Source organism: Loxodonta africana, chromosome 3 (genome assembly GCF_030014295.1).
Source record: "Loxodonta africana isolate mLoxAfr1 chromosome 3, mLoxAfr1.hap2, whole genome shotgun sequence".
Taxonomy (NCBI): domain Eukaryota; kingdom Metazoa; phylum Chordata; class Mammalia; order Proboscidea; family Elephantidae; genus Loxodonta; species Loxodonta africana.
The window spans coordinates 80310197-80335274 of record NC_087344.1 but is presented as its reverse complement, the minus strand read 5'-3'; the positions used below and the strand labels follow the sequence as shown (position 1 = coordinate 80335274).

The window sequence follows — 25078 nt, the reverse complement described above, 5'->3', positions numbered from 1 at the left end:
TAAAAGACAAGAATCACATGGTCTTATCAATTGATTCAGAAAAGGCATTTGACAAAGTCAAACACCCATTCATGATAATAAAAACTCTCAGCAAAATAGTAATAGAAGGGAAATTCCTCAACATAATAAAGGGCATTTATACAAAGCCAACAGCCAACATCATCCTCAATGGAGAGAGTCTGAAAGCATTCCCCTTGAGAACAGGAACGAGACAAGGATGCCCTTTATCACCATTCTTATTCAACAACCTGCTGGAGGTCCTAGCCAAAGTAATTAGCCTAGAAAAAGAAATAAAGGGCATCCAAATTGGTAAGGCAGAAGTAAAAGTATCTCTGTTTGTAGATGATGTGATCTTTTACACAGAAAACCCTAAAGAATCCATTGCCGGAACTAATAGAAGAGTTCAGCAAGGTATCAGGATACAAGATAAGCATATGAAAATCGCTTTGGATTCCTCTATACAAACAAAGAGAATGTCAAAAAGGGAAATCGCTAAATCAATATCATTTACAACAGCTCCCAAGGAGACAAAATACGTGGGAATAAATCTAACCAGGGATGTAAAAGACCTATACAAAGAAAACTACAAGACACTACTGCAAGAAATCAAAAGAGACCTACATAAGTAGAAAAACATACCTTGCTCATGGATAGGAAGACTCAACATTGTGAAAATGTCTATTCTACCCAAAGTGGACTATAGATACAATGCAATCCCGATCCAAATTCTGATGGCATTTTTTAATGAGATGGAGAAACAAATCACCAACTTCATACAGAAAGGGAAGAGGCCCCCGATAAGTAAAGCATTACTGAAAAAGAAGAACAAAGTGAGAGGCCTCACACTACCTAATTTTAGAACCTATTATACCACCACAGTAGTCAAAACAGCCTGGTACTGGTACAACAACAGATACATAGACCAATGGAACAGAATTGAGAATCCAGACATAAATTCATCCACCAATGAGCAGCTGATATTTGACAAAGGGCCAAAGTCCATTAAATGGGGAGAAAGACAGTCTCTTTAAGAAATGATGCAGGCATAACTGGATATCCATCTGCAAAAAAATGAAACAAGACCCATACCTCACACCATGCACAAAAAGTAACTGAAAATGGATTAAAGACCTAAATATAAAATCTAGAATGATGAAGATAATGGCAGAAAAAATAGGGACAATGCTAGCAGCCCTAATACATGGCATGAGCAGTATACAAAACACTACTAACAATGCAAAAACACAAAAAAAGAAACTAGATAACTGGGAGCTCCTAAAAATCAAACACTTATGCTCATCCAAAGACTTCACCAACAGAGTAAAAAGACAACCTACAGACTGGGAAAGAATTTTTGGCTATGACAAATCTGATCAGCGTCTAATCTCTAAAATTGACAAGATACTGCAAAAACTCAACAACAAAAAGACAAATAACCCAATTAAAAAATGGTCAAAGGATATGAACAGACACTTCACCAAAGAAGACCAACATATACATGAGGAAATGTCATGATCATTAGCCTTTAGAGAAATGCAAATCAGAACTACAACGAGACAGGATCTCACTCCAGTAAGGCTGGCATTAATCCAAAAAACACAAAATAATAAATGTTGGAGAGGTTGTGGAGAGACTAGAACACTTAAACACTACTGGTGGGAATGTAAAATGGTACAACCACTTTGGAAGCTGATTTGGCGCTTTCCTAAAAAGGTAGAAATAGAAGTACCATACCATCCAGCAATTCCATTCCTTGGAACATATCCTACAGAAATAAGAGCCCTACGTGGATAGATATATGCATACCCATGTTCACTGCAGCACTATTTACAACAGCAAAAAGATGGAAACAACCAAGGTGCCCATCAACAGATGAATGGATAAACAAATTATGGTATATTCACACAAAGGAATACTACGCAACGATAAAGAACAATGGTGAATCCTCGAAACATCTCATAACATGGAGGAATCTGGAAGGCATTATGCTGAGTGAAATTAGTCAGTCGCAAAAGGACAAATATTGTATGAAACCACAATTATAAGAACTCAAGAAAAGGTTTAAACACAGAAGAAAACATTCTTTGATGGTTACGAGGGTGTGGAGGGAGGAAGAAGGGTATTCACTAATTAAAAAGACAAGAATTATTTTAGTGGAAGGGGAGGACAACACACAATACAGGGGAAGTCAGCACAACTGGACTAATTCAAAAGCTAAGAAGTTTCCTGAATACAACCAAACACTCTGAGGGACAGAGTAGCAGGGGCAGGGGTCTGGTGACCGTGGTTTCAGGGACAGCTATGTCAACTGGCATAACAAAGTATGTTAAGAAAATGTTCTGCATCCCACTTTGGTGAGAGTCATCTGGGGTCTTAAAAGCTAGCAAGGGGCCATTTAAGACGCATCAGTTGGTCTCAGCCCACCTGGAGCAAAGGAGAATGAACACCAAAGACACGAGGAAAATATGAGCCCAGGAGAAAGAAAGAGCCACAAAAACCAGAGACTCTATCAGCCTGAGACCAGAAGAACTAGATGGTGCCTGGTTATCACCAATTACTGCGCTGACAGGGAACACAACAAAGAATCCCTTATTGGAGCAGGAGAAAAGTGAGGTGCAGACCTCAAATTCTCATAAAAACACCAGACTTAATGGCCTGACTGAGACCGGAGGAACCCAGAGGTAATGGCCCCTGGACTCTCTGTTAGCCCAAAACTAAAACCATTCCTGAAGCCAACTCTTCAAATAAAGATTAGACTAGACAATAAGACATAAAATGTTACTGGTGAGGAATGTACTTCTTAACACAAGTAGACACATGACACTACGTGGGCAGCTCTTGTTTGGAGGGGAGATGAGAAGGCAGAAGGGGACAGGAACTGCTTGAATGGACATGTGAAATACAGGGTGGAGAGAAGTGTGATGTTACATTGTAGGGACAGGAACTAGGGTCTTGTAACAATATGTGTATAAGTTTTTGTATGAGAAACTGACTTGAATTGTAAACTTTCACTTAAAGCACAATAAAAAAAATTGATTTGGAACATGTAATTTTGTTCTTCTGAGACAGTCAAAAGAAATAGTATTTATATGGCAGCTGGAAATAATTTCATTTGTCTTATGAGGCTTGTTGATGGGCCCTTGGCAGATCTCCACAAGTGTTTTTCATCTTGAAATAATATTTAAAAACTTGTACACTCACTTTCCATCCTTTGATGCTGTATCATCACAGTTCAGTGGACTATTGCTGATAATTGACGGGTGCGAGAGCAATCGAAGAGAGCATGATACAAATATAAGGGTATGCTCAATCTGAAGACACCTTTTAGTTCACTTTACACAGGATCAGATGTGTCATGAGTCACGGGATTATAGTGCTGCTGGTGTGTTCTTATGTGGTTGACCTAAATGTGAAGTTATACCCAATCAGTCCGAAATGAAAAGGAAAATATGATTGTTACTGTATACAAAATTTATAAAATCATATCAATTTCATTTAGTACTCTGCCAGTTCCCTTCCACTGCAGGGCTCACCTTTCCTTTTGTCCTGTCTGCTTGGCAACTATGGGTGTTTGCTTTGGACAAGTGGTGCCCCTGCTTTGTTGATGCCGTAAGCATGTGCTTACCTTGCTTTTTAGCTAATCTGTCCCTGCATCTGCCCTTCGAGGCTGACCCCTATGGCCTGCATCAATGAATTCTCATGGTCTCTGGCTTCTGTTTGGGTCCTACCAGTGGGAGGAGATCAGAGGGTGGGAGAAGAGTGAGTTCGAGGTATTTATTTCCCTGGCTTTCTCCTCACTAGGTCGCCAGAGGGTGACTGCTTCCTTCTACCTAAGGCCACAGCTCCTGCTAGGCAGACCTCTCTTATAGCTGCTGTCTCCAGAATCTGGTTACCACTTCCTCCTCTTGCCCCTTCATGTCTAGGGGTGGTACCAGCTCCTTGCTGTTGTTAGCCCTGGGGTACTGGACTGTTCCCTGATAGTTTTCCTAAATCTTTTAAATATAACCTTTATTAAACTCTCCTTAAATTACCCAGTTTGAGTGAGCCATCTATTTCTGCCAAGACTCTGTTTGACTGATACAGTATGTTTGAAGCCAGCAAAAAACAAAACAAACAAAAAAACAAAACAAGCAAAGATTTATTTGAGAATCTGAATGAGAGGAATCCATTACCAGAATGGCCTAAGCACATTTGCTGATGCATATGAAAGGATTAGAGAGGATGAGAGAAGTTGGCATGGGGTTATGGTGGCATGGTCCAGAAATATTTCAGTCATTTAGGGATATTTAGTAAACGGCTACTACCATGTGCCAAGTACTTCTCTAGGTGCTTGGGGAAAAAGACAAATCATGGCCCTTGTCCTCAAGGAGCTTATAATCTAGTAGCAGGAGAAAGATGTAAACAATCAGTTGCATAAAGTATGTAGGTACTGTAGTAGAAGTCTGGGCTGGAGATAAGAACATTGGAATGGTCAGCATATATTAAGGGCCTGGGAATAGATGGGATTGGAGAATGTGTTAGAATAGAATCTTGAGGGACTACAATAATTAAAGAGTGGGAAAAGATGCCAGGATAAGAGATTAGGAAGGAAAAATTACAACAGTAGTTTAGATATTGTTATGGATTGAATTTTGGCCCCCTAAAATAGTGTTATAAATCCAAACCTATGCCCATGGTTATGATCCCATTTTGGAACGGGCTGTTTTTGTTATGTAATGAGACAGAATTAGCGTAGGGTGTATTTTGAGTCAATCTCTTTTGAGATATAAAAGAGATTGAACAAGCAAGCTAAGAAGCAGAGATGGGGTAAGATAGATGCCAAGACACACAGAGATCTCCAAGGATCCAGGAAGCAAAATGGCAAGGACTTTCTTCCAGAGATGACAGAAACAGAAAGCCTTCCCCTAGAGCTGGCACTCTGAATTCGGACTTCCAGTCTCCTAAACTGTGAGAGAATAAATGTTTGTTAGAGCCATTCACTTGCAGTACTTCTGTTACAGCAGCACTAGATAACAAAGACAAAAAAAAAAAACATTGCCGCGGAGTCGATTCCAACTTATAGCAACCCTATAGGACAGAGTAGAACTGCCCCATAGAGTTTCCAAGGAGCACCTGGTGGATCCGAACTGCTGACATTTTGCTTAGCAGCTGTAGCTCTTAACCACTACACCACCAGTTTCCGTGACAGATACATTAAGCATTATAGGTCCTAGGCACTGTATTAAGTGCTTTATCTAGATCATTTCATTTAACCTTTATCACTACTGTAGAAAAAGTACTGTTATTATTCCTTTTTTAAAGATGAGAAAATTCAGGCTCAAAGACATTAAGATATTTGCCCACCTTCACACAGCTAGCAAGTGGGAAAGGTAGGAATTAAATCCAGCTCTGACTCCAGAGCTTATCCTTCTAACCACTAGTACACTGAGAGAGGCAGGAGGGGAGCCTGGAGAGCCAGTGTTACGGAAGCCAAGGTAGGAGAGAATTTAAAGGAGAAATGAATAGTCAACTATGGCAAATGACACAGAGATCAAGTAAACTGAGGATTAACAAGATCCTATTGGATCTTGAAATTAGGCGTGAGGTGAAACTACCTCAGCAGTTTCATTAGCAAAGTGGTGGTAGGGGAACTAATTGAAGTGGTCTGAAGAGTAAGTGGGAAGAAGCTCCTTCTTTTCAAGGAGTTTGGCATTAAAAAATGGCGAAAGGAGGTAACAGTTAGAAGAGCTTAGTTAAATGAACTTTGCTTGCAGAGAGAGGGTTCTGGATTTATGTCAGCAGCAGTGCAGTATGATCAGTGTTATGAAGCACAACTATGAGTGTAGATAGAGAGGGATGGAGGTCAGGTCTGAGATGTTTGTGTTTAGGGATGGAGTGGGGAGGTTCACAGAGGGGACTGGAGGGTTTGGGTCTTTCCAGAGTACTGGGGGTGAGGCTACCCTCAGGGCTGCTGCCAACAGCTTAGTGGTAAGTAGGAATGGTTGGCAATGTGGGTAGTACAGCAAGACCCCGATTCAGCCATGGCTGGGGACACAGAAAGGGGAGTGATCCCCAGACAAGAAGGCTGCAGCCCTCGGTAGTCCATCTGGGCCTGGGAGGAACACAGGGGCAAGGGAGTCCTCTCCAAAGACTTAGGTAGAATTTCAAGGAGGCTGGGTTCCACTTCTTCATAGGCATCTGAGACTTCGGCCTTGGGCTGGGAGAGATGGGAGGAAAGGGGTCTGTATTAGAGTGGGTCCTATGGGAGAGGGGGCTGGATTGTGGATTGTATAGGAAGGAGGGTTTGGTTAGGGAAAGGTCCTGGGGATGGTACCTAGTGGGCACGGGTCCTGGAACAGCTGTCACGGGGGCAAGGCAGGGCTGATGATAGGGGTGGGAAGGAGAGTGCACTCACTGGACTCAGGACTGCAGTCTCCCTAAGGTACTGGCCTAGGACCCGGTGCAGGTCTGGAAGTGAGGGCCACAGGGCATGCCTCAGGCTCCTTGGGGAGAAGGAAGAGAGGACTGAGTCATGGGAGTGAGTTGGGAGGGATGAGGAGGGCACTGAGGAGGTGGAGGCAGTTAAGTAGGCAGGTAAGGCTTAGAGAGGTAAAAGCACAATCAAGGCACTAAAATAAAGAAGCACTAGGTGAAAAGAAAACCCCTGGTGGGGAACGGGAGACAGTGCAGCGGAGAGTCATAAAAGGGTGGTGTGGGGCTTCTTCAAACATTCTTGCTTCAGGGCTTTCGTACTTTGTTCCCTCACCTGACAGGGAGGCCTTCCCTGATTACTCTGTCTAAAATGGTACCACTTCCCTTTCCCATAACTATCTCTTTGCCCTGGTTTATTTTTCTTTATAGCAGTTGACTTATTGTATGTTTATTGTTACATACATTTCTCCCTACTAGAACTTAAGCTCCACAGGGCAAAGATTTGTTCATTGCTGCATTTATAGGGTGTAGAACAGTGTCTAGCCCATAATAGGTGCTCACGCAACAAGTAGGATGAATGAATCAAGGGAACCAGTGGGACTTGTTATTAAATTACTGGGGAGGGTGGTCTATCTGGGAAGAGCATGGGTTAAGGTGTATTGGGGGAACTTCCAATTCTTTAGTTTCATATTCCTACACGAAGGGACTTTAGGTGAACTTTTCAGGCCTCTTTTGTGACCTTACTTATATCTTTCCAGGGTTAGGAGGAGAGGCTTATCTGATTGGTTAACTAAGGAGAAGGACCTCCCCCTCTCATCTTCTCCTCCCATTTTTTTTTTTTTTGTTGTTGTTAGATCTACAATTGAAGGACTGAGGTGGGACAGATCTATCCTTCATTTTTATAACCTCCAGCGACATTTCTCCTCAGCCTTTGTCTTCCCACGTAAAAGAGTCATTCAGTAATAACATTTACTTAAAGGTCTGTTTTTTGGCAGGCCTTTAGCATGATGCTAAATACTTAAAAATGATCAAATAAGATATAACAAGGAAGACTTAAAGAAATAAGTAAAGGAAAATGCTACTGGTACTATGGTAGAAGTCTGTATTGAGGCCACAAGGAGAGTGTTCAATGTGGAGGGTCAGGAAAGGTTTAAGAGTTGGTGAAGAGTTATTTAAAATGAATAGGTATTAGGTATCCAGGGAGGGTGTTCCAGGCAGAGGGGATATTATGTGCAAAGACCCTGAGAAGTAAAACCATCTTACTTGTGGAGGAAATCAATAGTTTGGCAAGGCTGATGCACAGGGTGGGAGGGAGTGGAGATGCTGGCAGGGGCCAGATTTTGCAAAACCTTGTCATTTTAAAGAGTCTGGACAATGCCCTGGATAGCTGTTCAAGGGATTTAAGCAGGGGAGTGATAGGTTCATGTGTACATTAAAAAAAAAAAAAAATTGTTCCAGTGGCTATGTGAGGCTGGATTGGAGGCAGAAGAGGATTGAGGCAGTATGCTAAACTGGAAAGCTTTTGTTTCTTGAGTCAGGTGAGAAATGAAGAGGATCTGAGCTAAGGCAGTGTCTATAGGGCTTGAGAAAGGGGGCCACTGTTTGAGCAAGGTTTAGAAGTGGGATGACCAGACCTGATGGCTAATTGGCTGAGGGGGGAAGGAGGTGCCTTCGTGTTCAGGACAAAGGGTGGACAGTGACCCTGTTACTGAGATGAGGAGCCAGAAGTGCCGTTTGAGGTATTCAGTACAGTGGGCATGTAAGGAGCCAGTGTGACATGCAGGAAGTGGCTGAAGCCATAGGTGTGCGCGTGCGGTTATCCTGGGAGAAAGTGTCACAGACTGATCCTGACATACTTGTTTAAAGGTCGCCGGCCCTGTGTGAACCATGGCCCCATCTCCCGCCTGGTCCGGGCGGTACCTGTAGTGGGCAGGAAACTGCCACCTCAGCAGGAGCAGGCTTAGGAGGGCGCTGAGGCCCAGCACCAGGAGCAGAGCGGTCACCATGGAGATCCAGGCTGTAGGGCAAAAACGGTCAGACCTTGGCTGACCCTGGCCTGAGCCCCACCCCTAGGCCCGTCACACCCTGCCCCAGCCCCGCCCCTCGTCGCCCTTGGGCACCGCGGACGTCAACTCAACCGCAGACAGGTCCGGTCAGAGCCCCGCCCCTCGCTGCGGCGAGGGAGCCCCTCCACTCGCGCAGCCGCAGACCGGCTCGCCGGCCGCCCTCACCCGTCTCGGAGGCAGTCTCCACCCTCACAGGGTCGGACCAGGCGCTCCAGGGCCCTTGGTAGGTGGGGCCGTTGAGCCTGGCGCGCAGCTGTAACCGGTAGCGAGATCGCGGGCGTAGCTCCAAGGTTTCTCCCTGGGCCCCGAGGGGCGTTTCCAGTACCTGTGCAGAGGAGAAGCGCGCTGAGTGCTCAGATGGCCGGTGGGTGGGCGTGGGGGCCATCTGATTGAACGAAATCCTTCCCCTTTTGAATTCCCCCGGTATTAGGGATCCCTACAAAGAAAAGTTAAGGATTTCGTTTTACTTGGATCCACAGTCAACGCCCACGGAAGCAGCAGTCAAGAAATCAAAAGACGCATTGCATTGGGCAGATCTGCAAAAGACCTCTTTACAGTGTTGAAAAGCAGAGATGTCACCTAGAGGACTAAGGTGTGCCTGACCCAAGCCATGGTATTCTCAGTCCCGCATATGCATGGGAAAGCTGGAAAATGAATAAGGAAGACTGAAGAAGAATTGATGCCTTTGAATTATGGTGTTGGTGAAGTATACTGAATATACCATGGACTGCCAGAGGAATGAACAAGTCTGTCTTGGAAGAAATACAGCCAGAATGCTCCTTAAAAGCAAGGATGAGGAGACTTCGCTTCACATACTTTGAACATGTCATCAGAGGGACCAGTCCGTGGAGAAGGACATCATGCTTGGTAAAGTAGAGGGCTAGTGAAAAAAAGGAAGACCCTCGATGAGATGGATTGACACCGGTGGTTGCAACCATGAGCTCAAACATAGCAACGTTTGGGAGGATGGTGCAGGACCGGGCAATGTTTTGTTCTGTTGTACATAGGGTTGCTGTGAGTAGAATCGACTCGACGGCACCAAACAACACAAAGAGCCTCACTGACGGAAAACGTGCATCCAGCAGAAACGGGGCCTTTGCCCTTCCCGAAGGACTCCCAACCTGAGAGAAACACGCCTAGCCTGACAAACACCCCAGGATACACACCCTAACAAGCAGACCTTATTTTCACAGACAACTACTTATCCTGGCACACATTCATGTAGTACACCCATGACAGAAATCCTGGTACAGGTACGCTCTGACAGAAAGTCACAGAGGTCCTGGCAGAGATACTCTCACCAGAATTTCAGGTTCTCAGAGCCATGTAGACCATGCTGCTAATAATTCTCATTCAGCAGAGAATGCTAGAAATGTGCTAGGTGCTGGCAGCGCGAAGACACATTCCAAGCAGAGGGAGCAAGGCTTGATTTATTAACTTAATCATTTAGCGAACATGAACGGCATATAGTATGCCAAACATTGGAGTAGGCACTGGGAAAAAAGATAAACATGGTCTTTCATGTGTCTAATGAGGGAGACAGCCAACCAAGTAAATAACTGAAACAATTAATTAGTGATATAATAATAATGTTATTAGCAAGGCACCATGGGAGCACAAAGAAGAGAGCATTTAATTTTGCTTGAATTGCTTGATTGGGGGTTACAGTGAGTAGTTCAGTGTGGTAAGAGCATAGAATGGGCAGGCCAGATGGTGAATGATGAGGCTAAAGCAGTGGTAGTAGGGATTTGAGGACTGTTAGTACAATAAACTCAACTTATGTGTTGGTAATTAGAGGAAAGGATAAAGAAAAGGGAAGAAGAGTCAAGGATAATTCCAGACTTGGGTAACTTGGTAAGTGGTCATACCATTGTCAGTGACAGGGAACAGAGAAGTAAGTTTGGGGAAGAAATGGTGTATAGTTCTATTTATATAAAGTTTAACTATAGTTAAAACTAATCGATGATAACAGATGTCAGACTTTGGGGAGTGATGACAGTTGGGGACATGAGGGAGTCTCTGAGGTGCTGGAAATCTATATCTTGATCTGCATAGTGGTTACATGGATGTATACCCATACACAAATTAATCAGCTGTGCATTTATGTATATCTCAATAAAAATAAGTTTTTGGGGGAAGGCGAGTTCAGTTTTGGATACACTGAACCTGAGATGCTTAGGGGACTTTTAGGTAGAGCTGTCTGATAAGAAGTTGGAGATATATATGTGGCAAATGAGAATAGAGGTAGAGAAATATTTAACTAGTTTGTGTTCAGCACCTTCTGTATGTCAGCCAGTATGCTAGCAATTTATATATTTAATTTTCAGGAAACCCTGGGGGCATAGTGGTTAAGTGCTATGGCTGCTAACCAAAGGGTAGGCAGTTTGAATCTACCACGCGCTCCTTGGAAACTCTATGGGGCAGTTCTACTCTGTCCTATAGGGTCGCTATGAGTCGGAATCAACTCGACGGCACTGGGTTTGGTTTTTTTTGGTTTTATAATTCTGTAAAGTAGGTAGCTTTATGCTCATTTCACAGTGAGGGAACTGAGACTTTAAACGTTTAGGTAATTTGCCAGTAGTATGTAAGTTACTTTCCCTAAGGGGATTGGAATGGTAAATTTAAGATCATTCATGTGTAGTCATTAAAACCAAGGAAGCTGAAGCATTCACCTAGGGAGAACATGTTTATTTATCTAGAGGATAAAAGAGCCCAGGATGGAACTCTAGGAAGCATAACATATTAAAGAAGGGTGGGAAAGGAGGATCTAAGAAATGAGAACGAGAAAAGCAGCCAAAGAGGCAGGAAGAGAATCAGGAGAGACTCTGGCAAAGGGAAAGGGCAAAGAGAAGAAAAACATTAATTGGGAGTAGCCAGCAGTGTCAGATGCCAAAGAGAGAGCAAAGTTATCAGTTGAATCAGATAAATGTAGATATACAAGCCTAGACATAGATACATAGGCAGCTTCACTCCTGATAAGAGACCTGGTGAAACTCAGGAATACTCTGTGTAGTAAGGCCTGTGGGCATTTGACCCTTGACCATACCTTCCAGTCCTGATGGCTTTCTCCAGTATATCGGAGTTGATAGCAGGTCTCTTGGGCTGCCCAGGATGAAGGGTGCTGCCATTCCAATTCCAGATGCCCACTGGAAACCTCCCTCCAGTGCAAGTTTGGGGTGGGGATGAGCACTACAGGGACATCAGCAGGGACTGGCTTAAGCCCTTCTGTGCATGAGGCATCATGCCACCAGGGCCATGGGCCAGAAGTGTCAGAGTTGGGAATCCTGGGCATGGGGGCAATTTGGTGGGGGTGAGAACTATGTGAGAGGATTGGAAAGAAAATTCTTACCAGCCTGGTGGATCCAGAAAGGGGAGCCCAGATAGCTGTGAACAGCACCCTGGGCTGTAGTCACCTCCACAAGGATGTGAATAACACTGCCATTTTGTGACTTGAAGTGGCAGCGGGAGAACTGGGGAGGCTGCAATCCTGGATTTGTTTTCTCCTCTTCACACTTTTCCCAGGTGGGGTACCTAAGAACGATTCCCACAGAGTCATTGAATCAGGCATGTCCCAGAGCTAATCCTGATAATCCCCTATCCCACAGGTGCTATGGCCTTCATAGATTATAATCCAACTCATCCTTTGAATTAATGGGAATCAGCCCCATGAATTGGATGATGGGAAGTCTTTCCCTCTGTCTCCATTTCATACTGTTTTGTTTCTGAAGTCTGCTTTGGTGTCCAGCCTCTTCCGCTTGAGGAAAGAGCAAGCATGATACGTGAAAATAGCATGGGCTACAGAGTTCAGATCTTGGCTCATTGGTGTATATAACTCTGGGCAAATTACTTAATTTATCTCTGCCCCAGTTTCCTTGTTTGTAAAATGGGTTAATAATACCTACCTCACGGGACTGTTTCAAGGATTAAAAATCCTTCATCTTTTGGGCAAAATTATCCGTATGGTTTTAATTTGTTCTCACACAGTAGCCCTCTCACTCACTCCTGTATGCTATTTCTCTATCAGATTGTTGTGATTTCTCCTAACTAGCTTTTTTGCTTCCGTTTTTGCCACTCCCTTCAATCTGCCCTCTGCACTGCTACCAGAATTTGCTTCCAAATGTGTTGATCTGATAATGTCCAGAGTATATCATGAATCTGTCCATTTCTTTTAATGAAACCACCATTATCTCTTGCCTGGATTAAGGCAAATTCCTAAGAGTATAAATTGTTTGTACTCTTACTTCTTTATAATTTTTCTGAGAAACGTAACTTTTAAAAATGTAAAATCATATGCCACTCTTCTGCTTAAAATCCTCTGATGGCTAAAATTCCATCCCAGTTAGAATAAAAATCCAAATTCCTTTCCAAAGCCTATAAACCAAAAACCAAATCTGTTGCCCTTGAGTCAATTCTGACTCATAGCGACCCTATAGGACCAAGTAGAACTGCCGCCTAGGGTTTCCCAGGAGCAGCTGATGGGTTGGAACTACTGACCTAATGGCTAGCAGATGAACGCTTAAGCGCTGCGCCACCAAGGCTCCCTCCCAAAGCCTGTAGGGCTCTATAATATTTGGCTTCTCCTTCCCTTGCCATTCTCATCTACAATTCTCATGCCAGGTCAACACCCTTCATCCACATGGGCCTTCTTTCTGTGCCACAAATATGCAAAATGCACTTTGTCTTTGCTTTGGACTGCTCTGATCCTAGATCTTCATGTGTTGGTTCTTTCTTGCCATTTAGGTGTCAGCTCACTGTCCTGTCCCTGGTGAGGCTTTCCTGACAACTCAGTCTAAATCAGCTCCCCCCACCCACTAGGAGCCCTGGTGGTGCAGTGGTTAAGCACTTGGTTGCTAACTGAAAGGACATTGGTTCAAACTCATCAGCTGCTCTGTGGGAGAAAGATGTGGTAATCTGCTTTTGTAAGATTATAGCCTTGGGAACCCTATTGGGCAGTTCTACTTTGCTCTAAAGGGTTGTTATGAGTTGGAATGGACTCGACAGCAATGAGTTTTTTGGGTTTGGTCACCCTTCCACTAGTCTTTATCATATAATGTCATTCCTTTGTTTCTTTTTTCTCTCCCCCACCCCCACTAAAAGTTAAACCCAACAGTGCTGGGATCTTTTCTGTTTTATTTGTCAGTCTAGCCCCAGTGGCACAGAGTAACCCTCAATACTTGTTAATTCAATATATGAATCCTGACTCTGTCCTAATTATAGTCCCTAAGTGGTTCCTCATCACTAAAATTATTTATCACTTCATGTATTTATGTGTTTACCCATTTATCTGATCAATAATTGCTACTATGTGCCAGGCACTGTACTAGGCCCTACAAGCATATTGAAGAGTAATCTTCAAGGAGCTCTCACTTTGGTGGGAAAGATAGAAAAAGATGATGACATTCTACTGTGATGTGTACAGGCTGGTTTGGGAGCATCAAGGAGGAGTATCTAACTCAGATCAAGGGGGTCAGGGCATGCTTCCTGGACAAGGCAGTGCCTAGACTGAGTCTTGGGTTAGCAATAGGATAGGTGGAAGGGACAAACAGGCATTCCAGGCACATGATTGTGCACAGATAAGAGAGAATGGTGCTTTGGGGACAGTCTAAGTGGTGGGGAATAGTGGCTAATGATAAATGTAAGACTACTGACTCTTTCAGGGATGCCTGTGGCCTTTCCAAGGAGCCTGAAGTTAATTTTGCAGTAATTATGGATACATTTAAGGATTTTAAGTAGGGAAGTGTCATAATTCACTTTGGACTTTAGGAAGATCACTCTAGTTGCAGTTTATAGAAAGGATTTGTGAGGGGAAACTACACACAGAGAAAGCCATTAGGACACTATTGTGGTTTTCCATGTGTAAAGTGATGAGGTCTGAAAATAAGGTGGTGGCAACGGGAATAGAAGGAAATGGATGGATTCATAAGATATTGAAGTGGTAGGAAATGACAAGACTGTTTCAGACTGGACCTGGAGGGTTTAAGAATGGGAGAAGTTCAGGGTGATTTCCATGTTTCACGCCTGGAAAATGGAGTTGATGGTAGGGTGGAGGAGAGTAAGAGGAGGGGCAGGTTTTGGTAGGGGAAAGGATGACTTCAGTTTTGCCACATTTTATTTATTCATGGCATCTCTATGCTCTGGAAATCTATGCAGTTATTAAAAAGAATGAATTACATCTTTTTGTAATGATCTTCAAACATTTTAAAGTAAAAACGTATGTTAACAAACCCATACATATAACATGATTCAATTTATGTTAAAATAAATATTGTATATGCTGTTGTTAGGTACTGTTGAATCGATTTAGACTCACAGTGACCCCACGTAACAGAGTAGAACTGTCCCATAGAGTTTTCTTGGCTATAATCTTTACAGAAGCAGATTGCCACGTCTTTCTCCTTGGAGCCACTGGATGAGTTCAAACCTTCGACCTTTCGGTTTATACCCAAGCGCTTAACTGTTGCGCCATAAGGGCTCCTTAAATATTGTGTATAAAAAACAAAACCAAACCCGCTACCGTTGAGTCGATTCTGACTCATAGCAACCCTATAGGATAGAGTAGAACTGCCCCATAGGGTTTCCAAGGGGTGGCTGTTGGATTCAAATTGCTGACCTTTGGGCTAGCAGCTGAACGCTTAACCACTATGCCATCAGGACTCCAGGGCTCCAATAAAAAAAAAAAAAACATATATAAACACATAGAAAAAATAGAAGGACATGAAAACTGTTAATAGTGTTCGTTTCATTATTTGTTAATTCAACAATTTTTTACTGGGCACCTGCTGTGTTCCAGGCACTGTGGTAAGTAGGAATACATTGATGAATAAAAATAGACACTGACTTTGCCCTAATGAAGGAGCCCTGGTGGCTTGGTGGTTAAGTGCTCGGCTGCTAACCAAAAGGTCAGCAGTTAGAACTCACCAGCTGTTCCACAGGAGAAAGAAGTGGCAGTCTGCTTCCGTAAAGATTATAGCCTTGGAAACCCTATGGGGAAGCTCTGCTCTGCCATATAAGGCCACTATGAGTTGGAATCAACTCGATGGAAATGGGTTTGGTTTTTTATGGGGGGGAAGGCCTTAGTGGATCAGATAGTCAGATGAGCCTTTCTCAACCAGAGTTCTGAGACAGAATTTTATTGTCAATCAAATAATCACATAAAGTAAATGTAAAATTGTAACTATAATAAGTACTTAACAAAGAAGAGAGGTACATGGTACAATAAGAATGTTTAATAGTGCAATTTGACCTAATGGGGGTCCCTGAGAAAGTGATACTTGAGCTGAGATCTGAAGGATGAGTAGAAGTTGATGACCTCAAACTTGCCACTGGGCAGGATGAGCTATGTTCAGGGAGAGAAGAGAGAATAGGACCCAGAGACATGGTTCCCAGAGACTCCATATCCAGCCCAGTCCTCCCTAGGGCTGGGTAAATAGCACATGCGAAGACCGGAGGCAGGAAGGAATATGGTAGTAATGAGGGCACCAAAGAAGGCTATGGCTGGAGCATAAAGAGTAAAGCACAGCACACTATAAGGTTAAGCTGAAGACATAAGTAGGAGCTGAGTCTTTCAGGATTTTTTCTTTATCCTAAGATCAAAGGAAAGCTACTGAAGTTTTTTAAGCAGGGGGTATTATGTTCATTTTTACAATTTTAAAAGATCACTCCAGCTCCTACGTGGAGAGGAGAATGGTTTAGAGGATTCAGGATTTAAAGAGTCTTTACAGTAATCCAAATGAGAGATGACAGTGGCTTAAACTATGGTGATATCAGCGAGGGAGAAAAATTGACAGGTTCTAGAGCTATTTAATAGTTAAAATCAATAGGACTTGGTATGGATTGGATATGGAGAAGGTGAAGGATCAATGAGGTGTTTGATGGAAATTCTTGAAGATCAAGCTAAGTTTTGATTGGATTTGATAGATAATAGGAAGTTGCAGTATATATTTGAGTAGGAAAGACCATGCAAAATTAGAGTTTTACAAAATCATGCTAAGCTTGAGTTTAATAAAGATCACTCTATCAGCAGCATTGGCACAAGTTGGAGTTGAATGAGACTGTAGGCTGTTGCAATGATCCAGGTGACATAATTAAGGCTGAACTAAACCAAGGCATTCCTGGGGGGAATGGAGAAAGCTTGAGACGATAAAATACCTATTGGAGGATGAGAGCATAGATAGACCACAGAGGCTGATGGTTTGGGGACAGAGGACCAAAGTCATTTGGTTTGGGGTAAAGAGAACCAAGAACAATCTCTTCTTTCTTTCTGCAAGACTGTGACTGTCTCCCATGACATCAGGTTCAATCAGCAGCTCAACTCTCACCTGTTGCTGGGGCAGCATCGAGCCCTGCTGTGGTAGAAGAAGCCTTGGGAGTTAGCATAGTCCTGATGCTGCCACTGACAAGTAACATTCTTCAGGTCCAATGTGAAGCATCGGAGTCCAATTTCCACTGAGATTAAAGAAGAAAGTCCCATCAGGGAACATATGCCCCTCCTCTATAGAGTATCCAGATAATTTTTCCACCTATAACCTGGAACATTCGGTCCTATTCTCTCTTCTCTCCCTGAACATAGCTCATCCTGCCCAGTGGCAAGTTTGAGGTCATCAGGAAGGACCATGGTTCCCAGAGACTCCGTATCCAGCCCAGTCCTCCCTAGAGGTCTTTTATATCTCCTTCCCATCTCCCCATTCCTTTGTTGACTCACCTGCATCCTTGGGCAGGTCTACCGTCACAGGAAAGGACCAGGAACCCCAAGAGCCTTGGAGGGAGACACCATCAGGCTGGCTGCGCAGTTGGAGCCAGTATGAGTTGCCAGGCTGGAGCCCTGAGATGAGGCAGCTTCCATCCATCATTGTCATAGATGGAGCCTTGGGAAGAGAATCCCAGCCTCAGAACCTGGGCCTGTCTCTCAGTCAAGACAGCCTTCATCTCTTATGTCTGAAGCCCACAGCATCCCTGTGGAGAGAATCTCAGCTCCTCACTAGATCGGTATGCACATAGACTGGGGGCTAGGTTAGTGGATTTGGGGTGTAAAATGCCTGGCATCCAGGGCATTTTAGGGAAGTTTCCATTAATTTGAAGGCTTGACGGCCCTCATGTTTGTTCAGTGTGAATGGCCCAATGTGGGAGACCCCTAAATAAGGCTAGCTCCTGAAGGCTAATCAGAACCTGTACTAATTCCCCAAGAGCCAACCCAGCCTGGAATGCCCAAAGTATAGCCTTTCTTTCCTGGGCAAAATTGGGGGCAGAGGATAGGAGATGGAGCAGAAGAAGCCTAGGATACTTCTCTAGTTGCGGAGGTCTGCTCTGATCCATCCTGTTGGGGCATTGTGGGCCAGGCACATGGAGGCTGTTCCAGAGCTGATGCTGGGTTTGGTCTCCGCAGAGCTGGGCAACAGGTTTCTGTGGAGAGCAGCTGCATGACTGTGGGACCAGTGAAGTTCCTGGGATCCTTGGGGCCATAGCGGAGCTCATGTCTCAGGAAATCATTGATTTCAGGAGCTGGGGCCTCCCAGCTGATCTGAAGTTCCCCTGGCTGGCTCCCGCCCATGGCCTTGATGATACTGGGGGGAGCTGGCCGGCCTGAGGGCAAGACAGGACACGTCAGGACTCTCTAAGCTCTACACTCTGATTCAGCCTGTGGACTTGGAGCGCATGCTGGAGGCTGGATTGGGGACAGCCTGTGGGTTCAAAAACATCACAGGTCATAACTTTCCTGGAGGTTGGGGCAGAGAGCCTCCTTATGTTGTTCTTCTTTCCACATGAGAACAGTGACCTCATTGCAGCATAATGGTTTGTTGGACTTTGTGCTCTTTGAGAGCAGGGATTTCTTTTCATCTCTGTATCCTTGGCACCTAGCAAAGTACCTGGCACATAGTAGGTATTCTATACCTGTTGACTGGGTGAGTGAATGAATATATTAATGAGGGGAGGACCTGGGGTGTATCTGGTGCAAAATGATTCGTGGGATAAGTCTAGCTCTCGATGCCAAAGCAGGGAGGGATGGTAGGCGGTCTTGAGGTTCCTCTGGGGATCTGGTAATGGGGGGCACCCATGTTGTCCTTAAAGAGCATAGGCCAGTCAGATTCTAGGAGCTGGACATGGGGGGAGAGGAGGGAGGAAGGCAGCAAGTAGAGAGACCAGGATGACAGGCCCTTACCCACATTATCCACATAGAGCACCCGCTTGGTCAGATTCTGGTTCAGGAACACATTCTTCACCCAGAGGTGCAGCGGGAAAAAGAGGCGTATATCATCCTGGACTGGAAACTGGCACACGTACCGGGTTCCAAAGGGGGACACACTCTGAGAACTCAGGGGACAGGCTCGGGGCTTCTCCCTGTTGGCATAGGAGAAGTCCTACCTACACAGCCATCATGCTCAGCCCTAAGGACCCAGTTCTGGACTCATGTCCAACTTCTGTCTCAACTACTGACATTTTTCTTCTCAGTGCCTGGGATAGGTGTTGTTAGGGGTTATGTAGGAGTTTGAGCTGGGGTCCACACACAACCAAAGCACATCTGTTCATAAAGTGGCTACCTAGGGCATGTACTTGATAGGGCCACAGAGATGGAGGATACTGGAGTGGGACTCAGCTGAAGTGAGTACAGGGACAGATATATGGAGAATGGGGCATGCCCAGTACATACCCTGGGTAGGCATACAGCAGCTGGTATGTCCCACTGGGTGCTGCCTCTTCCTCATCCCAGAAGCAGGTGAGGTCCTCAAATGTTTGGGAGAAACAGTTCAGGAGCTCTTTGTCCGAGGCCAGCAAAGCAACATCTGGGGAACAGCTGGTGAGTTGGGCTCTAGATCCTCCCAGGCATACTCATGATCAGGAGTAGGGGACCAGTGGGAGTCTCCTACTCTGCATCCCCTCCCAGAGATCCCTCTTCCTGGGCATAGGTGATCTCCACCCTCCACACAGCTCACCTTGACTGGTGACTTGGGCCAGGTTTTGGGGGGCCAGGAGGAGGCAGGAGGTGACCATGAAGAGGGCCCAGGAGGGCATCTTCTCCGGCACAGTGTGCCTGCCTTAGCCCATCCTCCCCTCAGGAAGCCGGGCCCCAATCCCCTCCCGGGCCAGCCCCTCAGGTTCCTGTCAGATACAGCCCCACGTCCTGTCCCTGTCCCTGCCCCTGCCCCTGTGGGGCCCATCCAGACCACACTGGGGCCAGGGGACAGGGGAGGGGGAGTGAGCAGGAGGGTAGGAAGAATTTGCAAGGGAGGACATGGACCTTTTGGTGGGAGGGAGATGGAGGTTACATTTTTGACCATGCATCAAAAGGAAGAGAATAAGCCTCTATGCGTGTCTACATTAACTATAGTCAAAAAACAAACAAACCTGTTGCCGTCGAGTCAATTCCGATTCATAGTGACCCTGTAACTACAGTAGAAGGGTATAATATCAACAAGCATAGCAATATTTACTGAGCACTTAATTTGCTGCCTGTGTTAATTACTTTATATCTATTGACTCAGCTAATCCTCACGGAAGTCTTATTACTCCCATTATAGAGATGAGGAAAGGAGGTGCAGAGAAGTTAAAAGATTTGTCCAAGATCACATACTTACTAAAAGGTGAGGTATAGGAGGTCAAACTTCAGGACTCAAGGGTTTAACAACTATGCTATGCTGCTGGAAGATGTAATTTGCCAAGAAATGACTGTCTGCCTCACAACCACGGCAAAATGATAGGCATTTCCACTTTAATAAGTTCTGTGACTTTGTGCATAAGTAAACACGTTCTCCCTGGAGTTGGATATGCCCCCTCCATTGTGGGTGGCCTTCACAGCTGCCTCTAGTGCCTCACTACTCAAAGTGTGGTCCACAGACCAGAAGTAACAGAATTATCTGGGAGCTTGTTAGAAATGCAGAACCTTAGGCCCCGCCCCAGACCTACTAAATCAGAATCTGCATTTTAGCAAAATCCCTAGGTGATTCAAATGCATATTAAAATTTGAGAAGCCCTGGTCTTCAGTGGTTTTATCTTATTTGCTCAGAACCAAGGAAAGGTTGGTCTAAGCTCTCCAGCTTGTGCTCATCTTCACATTAGCAACAGAATAGTGGGTATGATCTCTGAACCCCCACTTTCCGTAACTGTGGGTGGCTATTTATGCCACCTCTCCGTAGTTTTGATTCTTGGAGGGGGTGCAGAGCCATATTAACCCCCACATTTATTCTCTCAGTCCTCAGCTGGGAATCTCATTGCTGGCTCTGCATTTTAGCTGTCCTCAATACCACCTCTCTCTTCCTTCTGAATTAATTTTACTAAGAGAGAACGAGAAAAAGATTTTTTTCTTTTTTGGTGGGGGGATATAGATGGAAATCCTTGAGTCCTACTGTGAAGTCTTCATTTCACTGGTGCCATTTTTCTGCAAGAAGTCTCTGAGCCAGGAGCTGTCTAGCTCACAGGTTACCAGGACCAGCTTCCTCTGCCCAACGGTAGTGCCTTTAACCCTCCCTCCATTCACCTTCCCTCCATCAAGGACCATCCGACCTTCTTTCAGATCAAGTGAGAGGGGAAAAGCAACTTTAATATTCATGCATTCTCATGACTTTGGGTGCTATGTATATGCTGATGACTTCAAAATTAGTATCTCCAGCTGTGACTTCTCCCCTGGCCCCCAGATGTAGATAGCTGTCTCAGGCTGGGTTGTCTAGAGGAGCAAAACCAGTGAAGCATATGTATATAAATATAGAGAGAGAGAGACATTTATTTCAAGGAAGGGGCTCATACAGTTATGGAGGCTGGCAAGTCCCAGATCTGTGGGTCAGGTGTCAGGCTGGAGGAAGCTTCTCCTGACTCATGTGGTTGCAGGAGCTGACGAACCCAAAATTGGCAGGTCAGGTGGTAGGCTGCTGGCTCACATGGTTGCTGGAGCTGGCAAATCCCCAAATCTGCAAGTCAGGCAGCAGGCTGCTGGCTCATGTCCCAAGAACCAGAGGTCAGATGATGCTGAGTCAGGTGCAGGATCAAGAGAGTGAGAGCTTTGGCATAACATTCATATATATTGGATACAGGCCACACCCCCAAGGAAAATCCCCTTAACATCAGATCACAAAGTGAAGGATAATTACATAATACTGAGAATCATGACCTAGCCAAGTGGACATATAACATTAACCATCACAATAGCCAACTGCCTACTGAGGGTCTCCACTTGCAAGTCTAATGGGCATTTTATACTTAAGATGGCCAGAATAAAACTCTGGATTTTAGTCCCCCCAAACCCGTTTTTTCTCTAGTCTTGTCTACCTCTGTAAGTGGAACCACCATCTACTCAGTTGATCAAACCAAAACCTCAAAACTCCTTGTTTCCTCTCTCTTACCCTACCTTCAATTCATTAGCAAAGTCCTATCAGATTTTCTTAAAAAAATGTACGCTGGATCTGAACACTTTTTACCACCTCCACTGCCACCATCCTAGTCCAAGTTTTGGATACTGCAATGAGCTTCTTAACTGGTGTCCCTGTCTCTACTCTTACTCCTTTTTGTCCATCCTCCACACAATACAGTGATATTTTAAAAATACAAATCAGATTTTTTTTCACTCCCCTGCTTAAAACCCTCCAAAGGTTTCCATTGCACTTAGAATAAAAGCCAAATGCCTCCTAACAGCATGCAAGGTGGTGCCTGATGTAGTATCTGCCTACTTCAATCTTATCTCCTACCACTTTCTTCTTCACTCTCAACTAGCCACAAAATATTCGTGTCTCTCATCTCAATCCTTGTCTTACCCACCCTTTTTGCAGCGTTTGGCATTCTTCTCCTTCCTCGAGTTCTACCACATAAAATTCCACTGGTTTCCCTGTTGTTAGGTGCAATCGAGTCCATTTTGACTCATAGTGACTGTCTTAGTTATCCAGTGCTGCTATAACAGAAATACCACAAATGGGTGGCTTCAACAAACAGAAGTTTATTCTCCCAGAGTCTAGTAGTCCAGAAGTCTGAATTCATGGCGTCAGTTCCAGGAGAAGCCTTTCTCTGTCCGTCGGTTCTGGACGAAGGTCCTTGTCATCAGCCTTCCCTTGGTCTAGGAGCTTCTTAGCCCAGGGACCCCAGGTCCAAAGGATACATGCTCCTGCCTCTTCTTGCTTGGTGATAATGACAGCCCCCCGTATCTCTGCTTGCTTCTTTCTTTTTTATCTTGAAAGAGATTGGCTCAAGACACAACCTAATCTTGTAGATTGTGTCCTGCCTCATTAACATGTATGTCTCTAATCCTGCCTTATTAACATCATAGAGGTAGGATTTACAACACATGGGAAAATCACATTAGATGACAAAATGGTGGACCAGCACACAATACTGGGAATCATGGCCTAGCCAAGTTGACACACATTTTTTGAGGACACTATTCAATCCAATCCACAACAGTGACCCTATGTGACAGAGTAGAACTATCCCATAGGGTTTTCTAGGCTGTAATATTGATGGGAGCAGATCAATAGGCCTTCCTCCCTCAGAGCTGCTGGGTGGGTTAGAACAGCCAACCTTTTGGTTTGCAGCTCAGCTCTTAACTGTTGCACCACGAGGGCTCCTTGGTTTCCTCCTACCTCTTAGAATATTCCCTCTCGGTTGCCTTCTGTGGTTCCTTTTTAAGTGTTGCTACTCCCTAAGTGTCCCTAGGTGTAGAGGATCAGTGAAAAAGAGGAAGATTCCCTGCAAGATGGATCGACACAGTGGCTGCAACAATGGGCTCAAGCATAGCAAGGATTGTGAGGGTGGCACAGGACTGGGTAGTGTTTCATTCTGCTGTACATAGGGTCGCTATGAGTTGGAACCAACTTGATGGCACCTAACAACAACAACAGGTATCTTTGCTTAGCCCTTTATAATGCCTGAGAAATCTCATGGCTTTAATTTCTCTATATGCCAATAACTTCCCAGATCTGACTACTCTCTTGAACTCCAAACCCTCAGTTACTTATTGGACATCTCTGTAGTTCCACATTGTTGTTGCGTGCCATCGAGGCGATTCTGACTCATAGCGACCCTACAGGACAGAGTAGAACTGCTCCATAGGGTTTCCTAGGCTGTAATCCTTATGGGAGCAGATCACCAAGTCCTGCAGAGCAGCTGGTGGGTTTGAACCAAAGACCTTCTGGGTAGCAGCCAAGTGCTTAACCATAATGCCACCAGGGCTCCTTGTTGTTCCATAGGCATTTCCAACTCACCAAATCCCAGGTAGAACTATCACTAACTCCCATATCCCCCTCCCTTTTTTTTCATTCTGCTGTAAGTGAAAGTTTACAATTCAAGTCAGTTTCTCATACAAAAACTTACACACATTGTTATGCGACTTTAGCTGCTCTCCCCACAATGTGACAGCCCACTCCTTCTCTCCACCCTGTATTTCCTGTGTCCATTCAACCAGCTCCTGTCTCCCTCTGCCTTCTCATCTCACCTCCAGACAGGAGCTGCCCACATAGTCTCATGTGTCTACTTGAGCTAAGAAGTACACTCCTCAGCAGTATCATGTTATGTCTCATAGTCCAGTCTAATCTTTGTCTGAAGAGTTGGCTTTGGGAATGGTTTTAGTTTTGGGCTGGCAGAGTGTCCAAGGGCCATGACCTCTGGGGTTCCTCCAGCCTCAGTCAGACCATTAAGTCTGGTGTTTTTACTAGAATTTGAGTTCTGCACCCCACTTTTCTCCTGCTCCATCAGGGATTCTCTGTTGTGTTCCATGTCAGGGCAGTCATTGGTGGTAGCCAGGTACCATCTAGTTCTTCTGGTCTCAGGCTGATGGAGTCTCTGGCTTATGTGGCTCTTTCTTTCTCTCAGGTTCATATTTTCCTCATGTCTTTGGTTCTTCATTTTCCTTTGCTCCAGGTGGGTTGAGACCAATTGATGCATCTTAGATGGCCCCTAATTAATTAATCTAATCTTAGATGGCCATTAATCTAATTAGTGAATACCCATCTCCCTCCTCCCCGACCCTTGTAACTATCAAAGAATGTTTTCTTCTATGTTTAAACCTTTTCTTGAGTTCTTATAATAGTGGTCTCCTACAATATTTGTCCTTTTTTGTTTTTATTGTCCTTTAAGTGAAAGTTTACAAATCAAGTCAGTCTCTCATACAAAAACTTATACACACCTTGCTATGTACTCTTAGCGGCTCTCCCTGTAATGAGACAGCACACTCCTCCTCTCCACCCTGTATTCCCTGCGCCTATTCATCCAGCTCCTGTCCCCCTCTGCCTTCTCATCTCGCCTCCAGGCAGGAGTTGCCACCATAGTTCGTGTGTCTACTTGTGCCAAGAAGCTCACTCCTCACCTACAATATTTGTCCTTTTGCAACTTATTTCACTCAGTTTAATGCCTTCCAGAATCATCCATGTTATGAGATGTTTCATGGATTCACTGTTGTTCTTTATCATTGCATAGTATTCCATTTTGAGACTATGCCATAATTTGTTTATCCATTCATCCGTTGATGGGGGCCTTGGTTGTTTCCATCTTTTTGCTATTGTAAACAGTGCTGCAATGAACATAGGTATGCATATATCTATTCACGTGTGGGCTCTTATTTCTCTAGGATATATTCCAAGGAATGGGATTGCTGGATTGTATGGTACTTCTATTTTTAGCTTTCTAAGGAA

The 25078-nt window shown here is 44.6% G+C and overlaps 1 protein-coding gene across 1 annotated transcript; it reads right to left on the bottom strand.

Annotated features, from left to right (window-relative positions):
- Positions 1-5187: 5187 nt before the first annotated feature.
- MPL (MPL proto-oncogene, thrombopoietin receptor) lies at positions 5188-22447 on the bottom strand. The gene is made up of 12 exons (XM_064281830.1): positions 19406-22447; positions 19123-19255; positions 18634-18812; positions 17758-18056; positions 17179-17341; positions 16796-16922; positions 11827-12008; positions 11524-11666; positions 8643-8802; positions 8332-8428; positions 6395-6482; positions 5188-6196 (listed from the first exon to the last, which is right to left on the bottom strand). Exons 1-12 carry the CDS (start codon positions 19482-19484, stop codon positions 5942-5944), a joined length of 1905 nt encoding a protein of 634 aa, XP_064137900.1. The 5' UTR covers positions 19485-22447; the 3' UTR covers positions 5188-5941.
- Between the last annotated feature and the right edge of the window lie 2631 nt (positions 22448-25078).

Excerpts from the sequence above, each read along its gene's own strand:
- MPL (XM_064281830.1), bottom strand. The coding sequence starts at position 19,484 with ATGCCCTCCTGGGCCCTCTTCATGGTCACCTCCTGCCTCCTCCTGGCC. Across the intron at positions 11,667-11,826 it reads TTTCTGGATCCACCAGGCTG|TGCTCATCCCCACCCCAAAC; the intron begins GTAAGAATTTTC and ends ATGTCCCTGTAG. Across the intron at positions 6,197-6,394 it reads AGACTGCAGTCCTGAGTCCA|CCCAAGGCCGAAGTCTCAGA; the intron begins GTGAGTGCACTC and ends CATCTCTCCCAG.